Source organism: Panthera uncia, chromosome D2 (assembly GCF_023721935.1).
Source record: "Panthera uncia isolate 11264 chromosome D2, Puncia_PCG_1.0, whole genome shotgun sequence".
In the NCBI taxonomy this organism is placed as follows: Eukaryota; Metazoa; Chordata; class Mammalia; order Carnivora; family Felidae; genus Panthera; species Panthera uncia.
In genome coordinates, this window is record NC_064818.1 from 12526952 (window position 1) to 12545443 (window position 18492).

The window sequence follows — 18492 nt, forward strand, 5'->3', positions numbered from 1 at the left end:
ACACCCAATCAACTAAAATTTCTTGATTCTTAAAGATACACTGCTATTATGCTAAGTTTTCTTCGTTGTATTTAAGGATGATTAGAAAAAGGACAGGCTACTGCAGTCCCAATAAATTTCATCTCTTTAGCTTCAAATGATTTATGTTGGCATTTGAATTTATTTCTAGACTCTTGGTTTAGTCCAGGGTTTTTCACCGTGGTACTGTAGTCGTTTTGAGCTGCATAATTCTTTGTTGTGAGGGCTGCCCTGTGTTACAGGATACCGTTCCTGGCCTCTACACCCCTGATGCCAGTGGCATTCTCCCAGCCAGTTGTGAGAACCAAAAATGCCTCTAGACATTGCTAAAAGTCCCCTGGGGACAGAAGTGCTAGGTTAAGAACCGCTAGGTTAGTACGTGCACATTCTAGATTATAGGGATTTGTAGTGTCGCTTTAAGTTAAGAAACAGCAGAGAAAGTGAAAATCTGAACAGAACCCTCAGTGTGCTCCTCTGGTCCCACAGTTCCGTCTAGATGCCGTGTCTCGTCTGGATCCTGTGACTCCACCGCAGCCTTACGGGATTGCCTTTAATTTTTCTAGATTCCATTTAGATTGCTTCTTTTTTCTCCAAAGCCAACTGACAACAGAATAGATGAGAAAGTAATAAAAGTAGTAGGAAAGGTTGCAGGGCAGGGCAGCTCAGACTTGGGGAAGAAATTCCACATATCTTCTTAAAATTGTGCCTGCTTGATGCTGAGATCAGTCTGTGACCTTCTCTCCATGAATAGATCTGTTCAGAATTTCAGCAACTCCAAGGACATTTTAGATGGTACAACATGGTTCCTAAGAAGCACTACACAGCCGGTGTTTTCAGGGGCTGGCCTTTGGCTGTCATTTAATGTTCTAGGCCTGCCCTGTGGCTACAAAGTCTGACAACTGTTGACAGAAAAGAGGCAAAATCAAACTCAGTTCTTGACTGTTAGTAGTCTGCACCAGGAAAGCTTAACAAAGGAGTGACTGTGCTTAGTTTCATTTGGATTTATAGGAAACTGTACTTTATTCTTTAGCTTAGAGCTGGAACATTACTAAAAAGCAATGCCGCCCTCCAAAAAAAAAAGAAAAAAAGTAAGACAGTAGTCCAGGGGCCCCCGGGTGGCTCAGTCAGTTGAGTGTCCGACTTCAGCTCATGTCATGATCTCACAGTAGTTGAGTTCGAGCCCCATGTCAGGTTCTGTGCTGACAGCTCAGGAGCCTGGAGCCTGCCTCAGATTCTGTGTCTCCCCCTCTCTGCCTCTCCCCTACTCCCATTCTGTCTCTCTCTCTCTCTCTCTCTCTCTCTCTGTCTCAAAAATAATTAAACATTAAAAAAATAATAATAAATAAATTTTTAAAAATTAAAAAAAAAAGAAGTAGTCCTCATGATTAAAGGTAGAGGAATAATTTTGCTTTCTGATGGGGAAAAAACTATTTTACCTACTTGAACTTTAATTTTCCTTGTTTATTCATTCATTCAAGAATTAGATCATTTTCAGGCACCTAGTATGTGCTAGTTGTGGGTGATACCCCAGGCCCCTGCTGTTATGGGACTTTAATTCTGCTTGGGTAGACAGATAATAATCAGTTAAACAAATAAATGATATAAATTCATCCGGTTATATGTACTAAGAAAACATAATACAGATTTAAAATAATACGGTCTCATGTATAGAACTATTTCCTTTCAAGAACATGAATAACCTCTTTGAAACTGTGGAAAAACAAAACGACCATCACTCTCATCTTTTTGAAGTAGCAGAAGTAAATTAATTGTAACCAGCTTCAAATGGAAGAAGGTCTTTGTGTCTTAACTGCATTACTTGTATTTCTTTGCAGATCAAAGTTTTGACATTCCAGACAGAACTTTTCATTCTACAAATACAACTTGGCGCCTCTCATCTTTTGAGTCCATGACTGATGTCAAAGAACTTATCCCAGAGTTTTTTTATCTTCCAGAATTCTTAGTCAACCGTGAAGGTGTGTAAATCATTCCTAATTTATATTTCTGTGCTTATTTTATAATTTTCTAAAAATAAAAATAGCTTTTTAAAGTCCTACAATTTGAATCCCCAAATAAGAGAAATACTTTTATTTGTCAAGTATATGATTTTATTTCCAAGTGAGCTCAAAAATTTTAAGTATTTTAAAGGACTAAATATGTGTGGAAAATGGGTAACTTTTAACCGTTAAGGGTATTTGTAAACATGTATTTTTATTTTGTTATAGAAATTGCTTTATTCTTTTTTCGGACTGCAAAGGTTATAATATGCTCATTATTTTTTAAAGTTATGAATTTATGGGGGCACATGGGTGGTTCAGTTGGTTGAGCATCCAACCTCGGCTCAGGCCATGACTTCACCGTCCAAGAGTTCGAGCTCCACGTCAGTCTCTGTGCCGACAGCTCAGAGCCTGGAGCCTGCTTGAGACTCTGTGTCTCCCTCTCTCTCTGCCTCCTCCCTGCTCGTGCTCTGTCTCTCTCTCTCTCTCTCAAAAATAAAAACATAAAAAAATGTTTTTTTAAAGTTATGAATTTATTGAAAGCACAGTGTAAGTTGACTAAAATCTCAACAATTTTATGAGGAGTGACCAAGTTAGAAATAAAACACCCTAACCAAAACCATCTAATACCAAAAAGGGATAGTAGAGGATAAAATCAAATTTTCTGTGATGCCAGGGACCCAACAATCTTGCCCAACCATACCTGTTTTTTAATAGAAGATCAGGTAACCATTTAAGAGATGTTGGTGGGTCATTTTCGTGCATTACTTAATTCCATATTTTTGTGTGACCTTTAGGAATATATGAAATTGATGGTCATAGCTTTAGAGAAGTTCATGTTAGGAAAATTACTTTGGAATTTTATTCTATACTAACTAGCCTCTCTAGAGCTGTTTGGAGAATCATTAATAAACCCACGCTGCTAGTTACCTGGAGCACATTTCATAATGTTGCCCAGATGAGAAGCCTCCAAGAATGGTCAGCACCTGCAGTTTGGGACTCACTTAAATCCATGCTTGTTTCCTCTGTCTGTGTATGTTTCAGGCCTCATAACAAATAACTCCAACACCTAGTGCCTCAAAACAACAATAATTTTATTATCATTACAGGTTTTGGAGGTCAGAAATTCAGGAACAGCTCAGCCCAGTGCTTTTAGTGGTTTTGGCTGGGTGTCTGCATTCAGGTTAACTGGAGCTGGACCAGCCAGGGGATCAGAACAGCTGGGGGCTGGAGGACATCTCTCTTTATGTAATCCCCATGCCTTTCCATGTGGTCTCTCCACGTGGACTGGTTTGGGCTTCCTCACAGCATGGTGGGCTTGGACATTCTACCTGGCAACTCAGGGTTCCAAAGGCGAGTGTCCCAAGAGAGACGAGCGGGAGCTTCACGGCCTCTTCCAACCTCGAATTGGTGGTCACGTAGTGGCACTCCTACTGCAGTCACAAGTGCCCGCCCACATTCGGAGGGAAGGGGCTCAGACTGTGCCACTTGATGGGGGAGTAGCGAGATCCGGGAAAAGCATGCAACACAGCAAGTGCTGGTATAGCTATTTTTGGAAAATATAGTTTTGCTGTAATGTACGTCATGTCATTTCCTATCAGCATTCCCATCAGCCTTTCATCGTACTTTCAGTCATCTGCTCCGTGTGATGTGTCCCCAGAGCATTTGACAGTTGGGAATGATTTGGGTTTATGCAGACCCCCTGCTGCTCAGCCCCTCCCCAGCTCAGCCCTCGGGTGCCTCTTTCACTGCTGTGAAATCCGTAAATCCCTGCTGCTTCTCCCGAAGCTGCTCTGCAGAAACAGATTCTGCAGTTTCTTGGCCAGTTGTCTTCAATCACTGCAGCTGTCTGTAGGATGAGCTGAGCTTTTGGAGAGGGCTCCCACCCGCACTCCATGTCAATTTATATAAGCCCTTGGTTTATATTGCACACCAGATCATTTCAAAATACTTCCAAACTTAGCGACTATCCTTCTATCTGGTTTCACAAGATCTAGAAGGAGGCAGACAGCAACTTAATTTTATATGGAGCATAATCAGCTTCGAAGAGATCCTTTTTCATTTTTATTCTGTTATGGTGTCCACATTTTCTGTCCATAAAATGTAGCACAAAAACATTTCTTCAACATTTCTTTCAGGACAGTTTTTTAAAATAAACACTTCTAAGATTTTTGTTTACCCTTCCAAACAATTAGAAAACAGCTTATCTACATCATAGAAGAATGCTCTTATTCAGTGTGTAGGCATAATTTTGGTGTCCATAGGAATGCTTAGTAGAAATCATATCTGGACAGACCTCTAGTCTTACCATAAACTTAATAGACAGTTCATTTAGGAATGTGCATAGTTTGTATGAGTTGCATTTTTTTTAAATGACAGAATGCTAATATTTACTAAATAAAGTCTTAAATTTACTATGATGTTAACATCACTATTTAAGAAATGCTTATACAAAGCCTCAATTTGATTTTAACCAAGTTTATAATTGAATAGATATTTGAGCACGTAATACATTAGAAGTTTTGATAAGTGGAATATTGAAATTAGTGGGCAGTGATTTTCTGCTGTTTTTTTTCAATATGATATAAAGTGGTAGAAGGATAAAGTTGGAAATCTGAAATTTAATTAGGATAGCATTCACCCACGTGGCTCTATCAGTAGGTAAGTAAGTAAATGAACAATGATGTTACTATTCTCTTTGCCTCTGCTTTTCCTGGTGATAGGACGTAATGTCTGTTTCTGGAAACTCTTAAGACCCTGCTCAGGCCAAACGAAGCATGCTTTAGGGAGATAAGCATTAATATTACTCTTCTCTTCTAGGTTTTGATTTTGGTGTGCGTCAGAACGGTGAACGGGTTAATCACGTCAACCTCCCTCCTTGGGCACGTAACGATCCCCGTCTTTTTATCCTCATTCATCGACAGGCTCTAGAGTCTGACTACGTGTCCCAGAACATCTGTCAATGGATTGACTTGGTATTCGGGTATAAGCAAAAAGGGAAGGCTTCCGTTCAAGCCATCAATGTTTTTCATCCTGCTGTAAGTGGCTTTTTTAAAAATATGCATTTATGTAAGGCAGAACCTGAATGAAGGGTTAGCTGTTAGGCTGTTTCTTTAAAATCAAAGAGAATTAGCAATAGCACTAGACTTTTCAGGTTTTATATTTCACCTCTTTAAAAATAACTAAGAAAAAAAAAAAGACGCTATCTATCTATTGCGGGTTCCTCAGGACCGACCATCCCCAGGTTAAATGAGGACTTAAAGACTCAGCGTATGGTCATACTAACAGTTATTACAGTGATAGATACAAAACAAAATCAGCAAAAGGAGAAGATGTATAGGGCAAATCTGGAGAAGACCAGGCACAGGTTCCCAAGAGTCTTCTCCCAGAAGATCACAAAGAACACACTGACCTCCTCCAGCAACACGTGTGCTGTTGTCTGCCGGGGAAGCTCATTAGCGACTCAGAGCCCAGTGTTTATATTGAGGGCTGGTCATGTAAGTACTCTCTCTCACACGTACTGAAATCCCAGACTCCCGGAAGGAAGGCAGGTGTTCAGTATAAGCACATCGTTTGTGCAAACAGTTGAGGCACAGTGAGCCCCTCCTATGAGTTAGGAAACGGCAGGAACTCTCCTGAAACCTGTGTTCCCTTTTAGCAGCCAAGGGCCAGCCTTACAGCGGGTCTTTGCAAGGAGAGCAGCTCAGGCCTGCCACGTTAACTCTTTCCTGCACACTATCCTACATGTGCATTCTCTTTTGAAATGGCATCATTTTTCCTTAATACAGAAACAATATTTGTGCCTCGTTAGAAAAATGTATAAAATACAGACTGCAAAAGGAAGATGTTTAAAAATCAACTTTGATATCGCTATCCAGAGATAAATATCAAAACCACCTTCCAGACTTTTTTTATACATATATATCATTCCATTTATATTATACCACTGTTCCTTAGGATGGCCATATAACAATAATTTATTTAACCATCCCCTATTGTTAGATATTTAATTAGTATCTGTTTGCTATTAGAAATAATAATCCTGAGAGGCCCCTGGATGGCTCAGTCAGTTAAGCGTCCAACTTCCGCTCAGGTCATGATCGTTAAGCGTCCGACTTCCGCTCAGGTCATGATCTCACAGTTAGTGAATTCGAGCCCCACGTCAGGCTCTGTGCTGACAGCTCAGAGCCTGGAACCTGCTTCAGATTCTGTGTCTCCCTCTCTCTGCCTCTCTCTCTCTCTCTCTCTCTCATAAACATTAAAAATAATAATAATAATAAAAAGAATGACCATGCTTAGATAAGCACTTATAACAAGTATTTAATCCCTTGTGATGGCAGTGGTGGTGAGTGTTGAAGATTATTTAGTTTCTGAAGAACCTTTGAAATTTTATTTTGGCATTTATAGAAACGTTATGTCTAGATATGTAATGAAATTGGCTATGCCTGATTAAATGCTAAAAGCTACCCTGTACAAGTGGGTCTGCACAAAACATGACAGGTCTGTACCCAACTACTGACGGCTAAGAAGGACATGCATGTTGCTCCCCATCCGACTCTCAGAGACAACAGCAGGAAGGAGAAAAGTGTAGCACTCTTTACAGTAAAGAGCCTGGAATTTTCACCACACTTGAACTAGCTGCCAACATCGTACTTAACTTCATTTTTGCCTTTTCCTCGATATCACTTTAACAAATGATTTTTTTCCATAATTTAACATTATACACAGTCTTTTTTCCCCCAACACTGAGGAAGAAAGAACAGGACTGTGACAAATCCTGAATTTTTACCCCACGTCCAGTCCGATTATTGCCCTAACCCCCCTTTCTCTCCAGCTTCATGTCCTAAAAAGGGTGACAGCATGGAGGACACCGCCCTCTCTACCATGTTTTAGTCAAAATGGGATACTTTGGCGTTGTTTCTCGTCCGGTCTTCTGCCTCCTGCAGAGGAGAGCGAGCGGTGCTCTGGCCTCCACCGACAGCCTCACCAAGACGGCCCAGGGAGGCCGAAGGGACACGGCGGCTCATCACAGCCTTCTCTCCGGCCAACTTGTAGTCAGTTTCAGTGTGTGTGAAAACCTCCAAAGCAAACACAGGGACAGGAAATCAGGATTAAATTGATCCTCTCCGAGGATGCATAAGGCATAGATGTGTTGCTCTTGAGCTTACAGGACGGAAATCAAAAAGACTTTGCTTGGGTTTCAATGATACTAGTGTTCAAAGTCCTGATTCTTCAGTCCAGGAAAACAGGAGGCCTATAGGCCTCAAAAATCCAGGCTCCTTACTAAGAGAAAATATGCCTCAATAGCTGAGATCCATAGACATCCCCAAGATGGCATATGTGAGTGAAGGGAATGAAAAATTCTTTCTCCACCCTTCAAGGCGCTTCCTGCTGGAGTAGGAACTAAATATACATGAGACAGCTTAACAGGGAAAAAAAAAAAAAATCCAAAGTTTACTTACGTGCACAAAGAGGCTCAAAAATGAAATTAAGACCCAGGCAGGCAGTTTTTACACTTTTTAGACAAAGGGACAATAAATCTGTGAGGGATTGACAAAACGAAGAAAACCTAACTTTGAGAGCTTCATTTAGTAAGGATTTCTAAACAGAATTTGGGCTGGGGTAGTAGGTTAGTAAAAAGTAACAAGAATTGTTTATGCAACCTTCTCCACTCTAAATTTCCCACCTCTGGTGATAAGGATGTCTTTTTACTTCCTGCCACTGGAGAAAGCTCTCAGGGGGACAGAGGAGGGTCTGGGTCTCCTTGCACAGCCGGTCTCTTAAGTAACTTTTATTTAAAATAATCAGTATGCCAAAGCAGCCCATCTTGGGGCAGCCTGCCCTTGGCCCCTACATGAGTTAGCAACAGAAAACCCTCCTGTGAAACCATCCATTGTGTCTTAGGAGAAGAGGAATCAAAACCTTTCTTGGAGCATATTAATGTCGAAGAACAAAAGAATATTGGATATCACATAATTTCAGGCTGATACAAATGGCTTTGAACTTCTAGTCCTCATTTCTACAAATTGAGAAAATTGGGGCAGGGCGGGGTCCTCCGCTTTTCTTCTGCCCCTGTGTTGCCGTAAGCTGAAAGTTACCTTGTCTCGTCATTTTCGTTGACCCCCTGAAATGATTTTGGCTGACCTCTTGACTCTAGTTTTCTGACCAATATCTGACAGGTGGTTACAGAAAAAGTACGTCCACTTGCTAATCTGCCTGTAGAAGCTGTTATTTTAGATTAGCTTAATTGAACATCCTGGTTATATTTTCATGAGTCCTCACTGAAAGACAAGTCCAAAGAAAAACCTCATTTGGTTTTCTTTTTTTTTTAATTGGGGCATAACTGACATGTAACATTATCTTAGTTTCTGATGTAACATAACGATTCGATATTTATATATATTGTGGAATGAGCACCACAGTCTCATGAACAACCATCGCCACGCATAGTTACAGAATTTTTTTCTTGTGATGAAGACTTTTAAGATTTACTCTCTTAGCATCTTTCAGATATGCAATACAGCGTTATTGACTATAGTCACCGTGCCGTGCATGACATCCCCAGGACTTATTTATTTCATAATTAGAAGTTTGTATCTTTTGACTGCCTTAACTCATTTCAGTTCTGTGTACCTATGAGCTCAGTTTTTTCGTTTTTTGCTTGTTCATTTGCTTGTTTAGATTTCACATATAATCGGTATCCTATGTATTTGGCTTTCTCTGGCTTATTTCACTTAGCATAACGCCCTCAAGGTCTATCCATGTTGTCACAAGATTTCATTCTTTTGTATGGCTGAATAATATTCCTGTGTGGTGTGTGTGTGTGTGTGTGTGTGTGTGTGTGTGTGTATCACATTTTCTTCATCCACTTATCCATCAACGGACACAGCTTGTTTCCATGGCTTGGCTGTTGTAAATAATGCCGCAGTGAACATGGGGGTGCAGCTAGCTCTTCAAATTAGTGTTTTTGTTTTCTTCGGATAAATACCCAGAAGTGGAATTTCTAGATCACATGGTACTTCTATTTTTAATTTTTTGAGGAACCTCCATACTGTTTTCCATAATGGCTACACCAATTTACATTCCCATCAGCAATACACAAGGGTCCCTTTTCTGCACATCCTCACCCACACTTGTTTCCTGTCTGTTTGATACTAGCGACAGGTGCAAGGTGATATATCATTGTGGTTTTGATTTGCATTTCCCTGACGATGAGTGACGTTGAGCACCTTTTCATGTGTCTGTTGGCCATCTGGACGTCTTCTTTGGAAAAATATCTATTCAGATTTTCTGCCCATTTTTAAATCAGGTTGTTCTTCGTTTTGTTTTTTGCTGTTGAGTTGTAGGAGTTCTTTGTATATTTTGGATATCAATCCCTTATTAGAGATATGATTTGCAAATATTTGCTCCTATTCAGTAGGCTGCATTTTCATTTTGTTGATGATATCCTCTGCTGTGCATATAAATGAAGTCTTACATTCTTTGATGTTAAATTAAAAATCAATTTTATAAACATACACAATTAGCACCCATCAATCCAGATACGTAATTTTCATTCACTCATTCAGGAACGCTGATTACTTCTCTTCTTATCTCATAAAGACCATTAATAATTACTAACTGATCAAACACAATTAAAAGCCATTTCCATTGAAATAGAGAAGAGTAAACTACTACCTAGAGAATAAAACAAGTTGTTTCCCCATTGGTGCCGTTTCCAATCTCACTCTGTATATACCACCTCTCGTTCCCTTTTACTCTTCAGACGTATTTTGGAATGGATGTGTCTGCAGTTGAAGACCCTGTTCAGAGGCGGGCCCTAGAAACCATGATAAAAACCTACGGCCAGACCCCTCGTCAGTTGTTCCAGTCGGCCCACGCGAGCAGACCCGGATCCAAGCTCAACATCGAAGGAGAGCTCCCTGCTGCCGTGGGGTTGTTAGTACAGTTTGCTTTCAGGGACACCCGAGAACAGGTCAAAGAAATTACCTACCCGGTATGTCATTTGAATTTTAATAGTATTTGGCAAAAACTGATCCAACTCCAGAGATATCAGGCCCTCTCCCCAACTCCACGGACACCCCAGTGAACAGGGCCTCGGCCTGCAGGTGTGCGCCGGCCAGTGAGCACAGGTGCACACCATTAACAGCGCCGCTGTGTTCAGAGTGAACGCTGTGTCAGTGACACGAGAGAGTGCTTTGGGGAGCTCTGCTCAGACGGCCGGCTCCCAGAGGGCTATTCCCAGGGAAAGCCTCACAAGGCAGGGGCATCACAGGCACCCGCACACCAGAGGAGGGGAACCGTCCAGGACTGGAGAATAGTCTGAGCGTGGGCGTGGCAGGGTCTTGGTTACCATCTTCCACCAAAAGTACTGACCAGAAGCGTGAACGTTTGGTTCACAATTAAAGCAGAACCTTACGTGTATCTTTGGCCCCACCAGACTGTGATGATGAAGTGTTGCCTCTTAAAGTGGAAAATAGGCATGATTTTTCCTCTGAAATACAGAAGTAGAGCAAACAAGCCTGAAGAGAAAAATGGATTCTAACCTTCAGCTAAATTCCTCATTATCAAAGCAGCATAAGATGGGAGGCTGTGAACTGTCAAACGTTGTAAAGGTTTGCAGCAGAAAGCAAAGAGGCGAGGGAAGGAGGTTGTGAGGGTCCTGGACGTGACGTAAAGCGGCGTGTCTGCAGCTACAACAAACCGTGACCCAGTGTAAGGATGGTTTTCACAGACCTTGTTTTGACAGTCACTTCTTAAAATAAGGTTACTTAAATCACTAAATGTAGAACACAAATAGAACGCATGGAAATTCTAGGGGCGCCTAGGCAGCTCAGTCGGTTAAGCGTCCAACTTCGGCTCAGGTCATGATTTCATGGTTCATGAGTTCAGGCCCCACTTCGGGCTCTGTGCTGACAGCTCAGAGCCTGGAACCTGCTTCACATTCTGTGTCTCCCTCTCTCTCTGACCCTCCCTGGCTTGCACGCACGTGTGCACACGCTCTCTCTCTCTCTCTCAGATATAAACAAACATTAAAAAAAAAGAACACCTGGAAATTCTTTATACTCATAGCTCACATATATCACATGTGTGTGTTGAACACAAACAAAAGTGATACAACCAGTAAAATTCAAATTGAAAACATCAGTATGATGTTTTGCCAAAACCAGATCACCAAAGTTGTGTTTCATAGTTGAAAGCTGTGTTTTTTGTTTCACGTTTATTTGTCAACGTAACCCTTAAGACTTTGAAGCCTCACAAATCACTGTAATTATCATTACCAGGGTCTGTGTCTTTCAGTGGAATCCATTATTTTACCATGTCAAAATAATTTAATAGTACATCCCTGAAAAGTAATAAATGCGATTTCATCTACTAATACTTAGTGTTAATCAGCTGTTTGCGGTTGGTACATAGATCTGAGCCGTATATCCGCTTGCAACGGGAACGTGGCACCCACCCGCCTCGTTCCCACTGAGGACCCACGTGTCCACCATTCTCTTCAGCTGGGACGGCCTGTCCCCGGACAACAGCCCCACTTTGCTCTCCCAGTTCTTTGAGGTGTTGCTCAGATGTCCCCTCCTCAATTCCCTCATTCCGTATCTATGACAGTAACCCCCTCGTTCCCTGCTCTCTTCCCTTTCTCCGTTGTTCTTCCTAGAGCTTCACCACCTGCCATATTGTCTGTGCGTCTGTCTGTTTCTCGTCTGCCCCTCGGCCCAGCTAGAACCCAGCTGCATGCGGACTGGGGCCCCATCTGTACTTTCATCCCTGCATGTAGCAACAAGGAACACAGATTTCCATATGCTAAGCATAGAGCAGTAAAAAGTAGAATATAATTCTTGCCTACAAAGGGCTTCTAATCAGGTTGCTTACTCTTTGTTTAGAATTTCAGTTAGAAGTCATTCTCTATTTACTACCCTTGACTTTTTCCTTTCTTCTTAGAGCCCTCTGTCGTGGATAAAAGGCTTGAAGTGGGGGGAGTATGTAGGCTCTCCAAGTGCTCCGGTACCTGTGGTCTGCTTCAGCCAGCCCCACGGAGAAAGATTTGGTTCTCTCCAGGCTCTGCCCACCAGAGCCATCTGTGGATTGTCCCAAAATTTCTGTCTGCTGATGACATACAGCAAAGAACAAGGTAAAAGAAAACATTCTCGGTAGCTCTCTCATGAGATTTGACTGTTTCCAGCTCATCTGTGCTACTATTTTATTTCTCAGTCTTGAGTCCATGGTCATTCATGGATTTTGAGTCCAAAATCATTCAAATGTGTGGTTATTTAGTGCAAAGTAGGAATTAAACATACCACCTGGCGGGGGGTGGGGGGGAGGGATTAAATGCAGTGCCATTTGAAATAAGAGGAGGAGTCAAAGCCAAGAACAAGTATCGTGTGGTTATGCTCACAAGATGAAAGCATCCTATAGAAATATATCTTTTGAGGCCCTTGAATCCCAGAAGAGACTAGCAAATTAGTACCTCAGAAGGTATAGTCATGAGATTCAAACAAACAAAACAAAACAAGGAAGTCATGATAGCCTTGAAAATAGGTCTTAAAAACAGGTATGCCTGGAAAGCAATTCTTGTCTCAGCCTCTGTGCCCTAACTCGCTAACAGCAACACATGGAAAAGGGCTGTAATTACGTCATGGTTAACGTAATTAACCATTTCGTTCACTATAAAAGAACTCTCCCTACTTACTAGGCACGGGCTTTGGGCACTAGAATGAATGCCTGGGGCGCTCATCTGTTCGTATCAGGCGTGTGCAGATTTACCTAAAAGCCAGCGTGTGGCCTAGATAGACGCCTGTTGACAGTCACAATGTTTGTGTTTAACATTATTTTTGATACACCGTGCTCCTGGGGGTCCATGCAGCTGGCTTCCAGCACGTGCAGCACTGCGTTATGACAGAGGTCACTTAAGGAAATTAAGTCTGCTGGCTGGGCCACAGTTCTTTTAGACTTACTCTTGTCTGTATCATGGAATCAGTGATTGCCTTTATGCTTGTTTGTAATAAGAGGCTGCATATCATTTTATCTCAGTTTAGTGAATTAGTAGGGTAAGGCAAATCTGTTTAATCATACCTACTGTAATATCAGCAGTTTATTTTCATGAGTATGTTACAATTAGTTGTGAGGTGTGTTACAAGTTAATTTGCTGCTAATAATACTTAAAGTACCAAAGTGTGTGAATAATTTCCCTTGAAAAATAAATTAGAGTGGATTGAAGTTTGTCTCCGTTGAGCAGAAGAGAAAGGGCTAGTGTTACCGCTTAGCACGGTGAACTAAAATATGTCAAATATGGTCGTCAGTCTACCTTATTTGTGCCATTTCAACCAGAGCCCTTAGTGAGTGTGCCCTTAATAGCTGTGTTCGTTCAGATTACGCTTTGTTTCCTTGCGAAACACGTCTGGGATTTGCTGGCATCTAGGTGCGTGCAGGGGACGCCACAGACCTGGCCACAGCCTCAGGAGGCACAGCGCCTTGAGTTTGTGTCCCAGCTCTGCTACTTAGCAGCTGTCTGACCTTGGCAAAATTACCTAAACCTTCTGAATCCTGGCTTTTGAGCCATAAAATGGGAATGACAGAAAGATCTACTTCACAGGTAATTTGCTGTTAAGATTAAATGAGATAATGCGGGGAATGATGAGCACAGTGCCTGACTCCTTCTAAGTGCTTAGTACATGTCCATCAGGCTGTAAGCGCCCTGGGCCCAGGGACCGTGTGCACTCGCCGCTGCACCCGGGACGCAACAGCCCAGTGCTCCACAGCGGCCTTGCGGGAGTGAGGGCTCAGCTTGCAGATGAGAGTTCGGTCGTGTGCTAACAGCTGCGTGGTGTGGCGCACCCTTGCATCAAATAACTGTGTGGTTCTGCTAAGCTCTACATGCATAACACAATGTAACAACTAAGCTGAGATCCTTTTGATGATCTTAAACCCAGGATAGGCCAATTACTTGTAAACTGTGCCTCAGAAGTGCCTGAGATGCTTTTTTTCAAAACATACTTGCCTGGGTCCCATTTGAGCCAACTGTATCAGCCTCTGGGGCTTGAGTCCAAGCCTGTGCATGCTGAAAAAGCCATTTTCTTACAAACTGCGATTTAAATTTCACTATTCTAATCGGTAAAGGAGAAGTTTATTTTTCTTTAAAAAAAAAAAAAAAAAAAGGTGGTGCCTCTTGTAAGTGCTGGAATGAGAAACTGGGAACGGTTATATTATGTATTTCATTCACTGAACACTTGGTTGACTGAGTACCCACTGCATGCCAGGCATTATGGTGGAATTCGAGAGGCCCTGAGACTCCCGAAATGTGGTTCCTTTCCCCAGCAGCTTATATTTAGAGCAGCTTATATGAAGTGAGTATATTCCAGTTCCTTTATTGCAAAACTGATGTCAACATTTGGTATTATAGTCGACAAAACAAAACCAATCTGTGAATTACATTTTCACTGTGCTATTGATTCTTTCAACAAATATTCATTTGTTTTATTCCTCTATATGTGGGCTCATTATATAGGTGCTGCAATAAATAAAGCACGTTGTCTCTCCGAAAGGGGCTTGAGCAATCCAAATTTCAGGCCAGTACCGGGTGTGGCATTTATGCTGCATTACCTATATTCAGCCCACCAACAAGAATAGATTTTGAATAGTACTGAAAAGGGATGTCAGAATGTCCAAATCTTTATCCCCCAAAGACATAAAACTATGTTGTAAAAAAGAGAAAACAGAACCTCTTTAAATCAAAGTCTGCTATGCAAAGCCCTTGCACTTGACAGGATGGAATGAACCCTTCCTAGGACAGGTATTGCTTCTAAGGTAGCCATGTTCTCTTTCTAATATTGATAGTTAGTTGTCTATACTGATTCTTCAGCAGGTGGTATCTACAAAGTTATTTAAGTAGTATCTAGTTTATATTTATTTATTTTTTAAGTTTTTTTTTTAATGTTTATTTATTTTTGAGAGAGAGGGAGACACAGAATCCAAAGCAGGCTCCAGGCTCTGAGCTGTCAGCACAGAGCACAAGGCGGGGCTCAAACTCACCAACTGTGAAATCATGACCTGAGCCATGACCTTAACCAACTGAGCCACCCAGGCGTCCCTAGTTTTTTTTTTGTTTTGTTTTTTTTAAGTCCAAGTGTCATAGAACATGAATAGAGTAAGCCTGACTATCATTGTCTTTTATAAAAATTCCTTAACAGATATTTTAGTACTAAATCAAATCCCAGCCAAAGCATCACAAATGAAAAAAAAAATAGAGTTCCGCTCTTAGAATCCCATTAGCATGAAAGGAATAAAACTAATTTAAATCGGTCCATCTTATGAATATAAAGGTGATTTGCACTGGAAAGATACTATGTTCTATGTAAACTTCAGCTTTTAACCCGCCATTCTGGGGGGCTGCCGGTAACAGTGGAATGATGGCAACCGGACACTTTTCATTTCTCCTTCTCCAGGTGTGAGAAGCATGAACAGTACCGACATTCAGTGGTCAGCCATCCTGAGCTGGGGATATGCTGATAACATTTTAAGGTTGAAGAGCAAACAAAGTGAGCCTCCAATAAACTTTATACAAAGTTCTCAACAGTATCAGGTAAACTTTTTTATGAAGTACTTTATAATACTGATTAAACACAATGCTTTAAAAGGGAGTCAGACCGGTAGCAGCTGGTCTTTAACATTCTGCAGTTAACCCAGCCCAGAAGCTGACGATGCTGGACTTTGCCTTGTTTCCAGCGCTCTGGTTTCCCAACCATTGCTGTCCTGACTTTGTCCCCAGCTTCTGTCCTCTCCCCAGTACCTCACAGAGACAGTGTTATAATCACCGAGTCAGCGTCAGCTGTTGGAACAAAATCAGCATTGCTTCCTTCTCAGTGTTTGCTTGTCTTTTGTCACTGTGTCATTTTCTGTAGCCAGAGTGCCATCTTCTCTGCCTGGTTTTTGCAAACTAGACTGGGCGTTTAGGCATCGCGATGGGGTAGAAGGAGCACTGGGCCCAGCGAAAGCCCTCTGATCCGTGTTAGTGTCCCAGCTTGGCTATTTCCTGTGTGGCCTTCGGCAAGCACCCTCACCTTTCCAAACTTGAGGTTCTTTCCTCCTCTTTGAAACTGGGGTAATGGGACTCCCCACTACTCTCTCATAAAGCTGTTGTAAAAATGTCTCCGATTGTATATATATATAGTATATATACTGCATATGTACACACACATACACACACACACAAACAGGCACACAATACTGCCACAACTTTTTCCCATAGTAAATTGTACGTTAAACCCTCTTTCTGTGACTTTCTTTCCGTGGGAAATTCTTTTGCCATTTTCTGACTTCCATTATCTACATAACACCTGGTGCCTATTCATGTGTCCTAACATTTTCTCATTCCCTGGGCACGTGAGAATGGAGTAAGCTGTTTTGTGGGGATTTTGGGCGGTGAAAGAAAGGAGAGCAGTGACTCCTTTGCTTAACCCTCAGAATACCTGAAGAAAAGGTCATGACCTTTTGTTATCTGGTTACCAGTAAAGTAACAAAAGTAAGCGAAAGGACAATGAAAAACCACCTTATTAGAAATTTTCGTAAGCATTTGAGCATCACAAATTAATTTCTATCACGTAAAGTTTGGCACACAAGCATATCATTAAAGAACAAAAGAGTACTGTTGTAAGCCCTTTTAGCAAAACAGGATCATCCAGATTCTTTTAGAAAAATACCGTGTGATGAAGAACTTCCAGTCAAATGGCTACCTGGATGAGAGCGCCATATTTTATCTTCATCCTTAGAGACATATTGTTCCCTCAGCAGTTCCTTAGCTTGAGAAAATTCGTCCCGGATGTTACCGTCTGAGGACTCACACTCCGATCTCACCTCCACGATCAGCGATCAGCATCCTCATCATCACAGATGGGAGTCCTGCCATCCCCTTGCCTTCACCTTCTGACTGATCTCAGAATCGTGAAACATAGTCCCCTGTCAGTTTTCTTCTCTTTTCTATTATCAGTAGAACATGAAAAATTCTGAATTCCCAACTGTGTTCGATGAAAGCTAAAAGCAGACTACAGAAATGGTGTCTCCAGCCTTCCTTTATGTTTTCTTGAAAGATGACAACACTCTTTGGACAATGCAGTGAGAAAACCAAAGGATGACAGTTCATTTCACATCGTACATTATCCTTCCAGGAGATCCATCATTCTTCATTTTCTTGCTTGTTTTGTGTTAGCATCGTTGGGAATAATTGATGAAATAACTCCCACAGTGATGAAACAGCAAAGTGTTTTGAGCCAGAGGGAAGATGAAATTCCTAAAACCCTGTAATTGTAACTTAGGTTTATAAAAGAGTTCAGCAGACCCATACGGTAATTGCAAGACAGTGAGTTTTATTCTATATATAAAAAATAAATACGTTTTCTCTTTGTTCTTATGGAAGACCTCTAAGAAAGAAGTCATGAAATATTAACCCTTACAAATAGTTAGAACTATTTAAGAAAGAAATTCAAAAAATAAAATTGGATCCACTGGATGCTGATGTCTGGAAGGTTAAGGAGAGCCAGGGTGAAGAAAGTAGTGGACATTTGAGCACATGTACAGGTCCAGGGGAAGAAGCCAGCAAAAGACAGCTTGAAATTCAGAGAGAGTACAGACAAAGGTTCTGCGGAACACTGGGTGGGGCTGGGGCTGTTCTTCAAAGCGAGGGGCTTTCTCCTCTAAATCAGGAGAAGCCCCGAGACACTTGAGGCACGAAGGAGGGGAGAGGATGAGATCTGTGGCTGATGACCTCTGTCTTCTCAGCACAGTGCAGTGTCAGGGGACGTGGGCTGTGGGGCAGGTGGGACTACAGAAGGGACGCAGGGGAGCAGAGCCACTGGGGACGGGGGGGTCAGCTGGTGCCCGGAGCCAGAGGAAGACTCAGTAGGCAGAGAGTTGAGTGGCCTTGAACAGGGCCTCCCTGATTAGGACTGAAGGGTTTACAGCCCCAAAGGAATAATCCGAGATTTTCTTCTCCACCTCTATCTTTCCTTCTCCTCCTATTTAAGAGTCTTTAGAACTGTGAGAAGCAATACCTCTATCTGAATGTACCCCATTTCCCCACTAGAAGCAGAAAAAAGAAAAAAAAAGTAAAAATCAGGTAAATGTGTAAAACCGCACACAGGCACACATCACACACACATTCAGCCTGGATCGTTTTATTTAACCTTCTGAGGAACAGATGACTCTGTGTGTGTGTGTGTGTGTGTGTGTGTGTGTGTGCGCGCGCGCGCGCAGAAAAATGTAAAATCATAGATGATGATATACTGTAATACTCAGAAATAGCCTTTAGACATCTGGCTTAAAGTTACAGAATACTCTGTTATTATATCTTGCCCTTTTTAAATCACTTCAAGTAAAATGTTCATTAAATGTTGTGGTTATATATATTTTAAATAATTGTCAGAGAAGTAGAAACATTTCTCCTGCCTTTTAAACACGCTGATCCTTGGTTTGTCCCCTTTCA

General features: G+C 41.7%; 1 protein-coding gene across 11 annotated transcripts in view; it reads left to right on the forward strand.

Annotated features, from left to right (window-relative positions):
* The window catches only part of LYST (lysosomal trafficking regulator), a 252313-nt gene that overhangs the window by 212840 nt on the left and 20981 nt on the right, over window positions 1-18492 (forward strand). For 10 of the 11 annotated variants that reach the window (XM_049644953.1, XM_049644958.1, XM_049644956.1 and 7 more), the window contains 5 exons: window positions 1854-1994; window positions 4836-5053; window positions 9781-10011; window positions 11961-12150; window positions 15461-15597. In XM_049644953.1, the coding sequence (XP_049500910.1) occupies window positions 1854-1994; window positions 4836-5053; window positions 9781-10011; window positions 11961-12150; window positions 15461-15597 (917 nt within the window). Of the gene's footprint in view, window positions 1-1853; window positions 1995-4835; window positions 6109-6141; window positions 7504-9780; window positions 10012-11960; window positions 12151-15460; window positions 15598-18492 lie in introns of those variants that run through there. The other variant, XR_007460678.1, reaches the window with a different exon arrangement.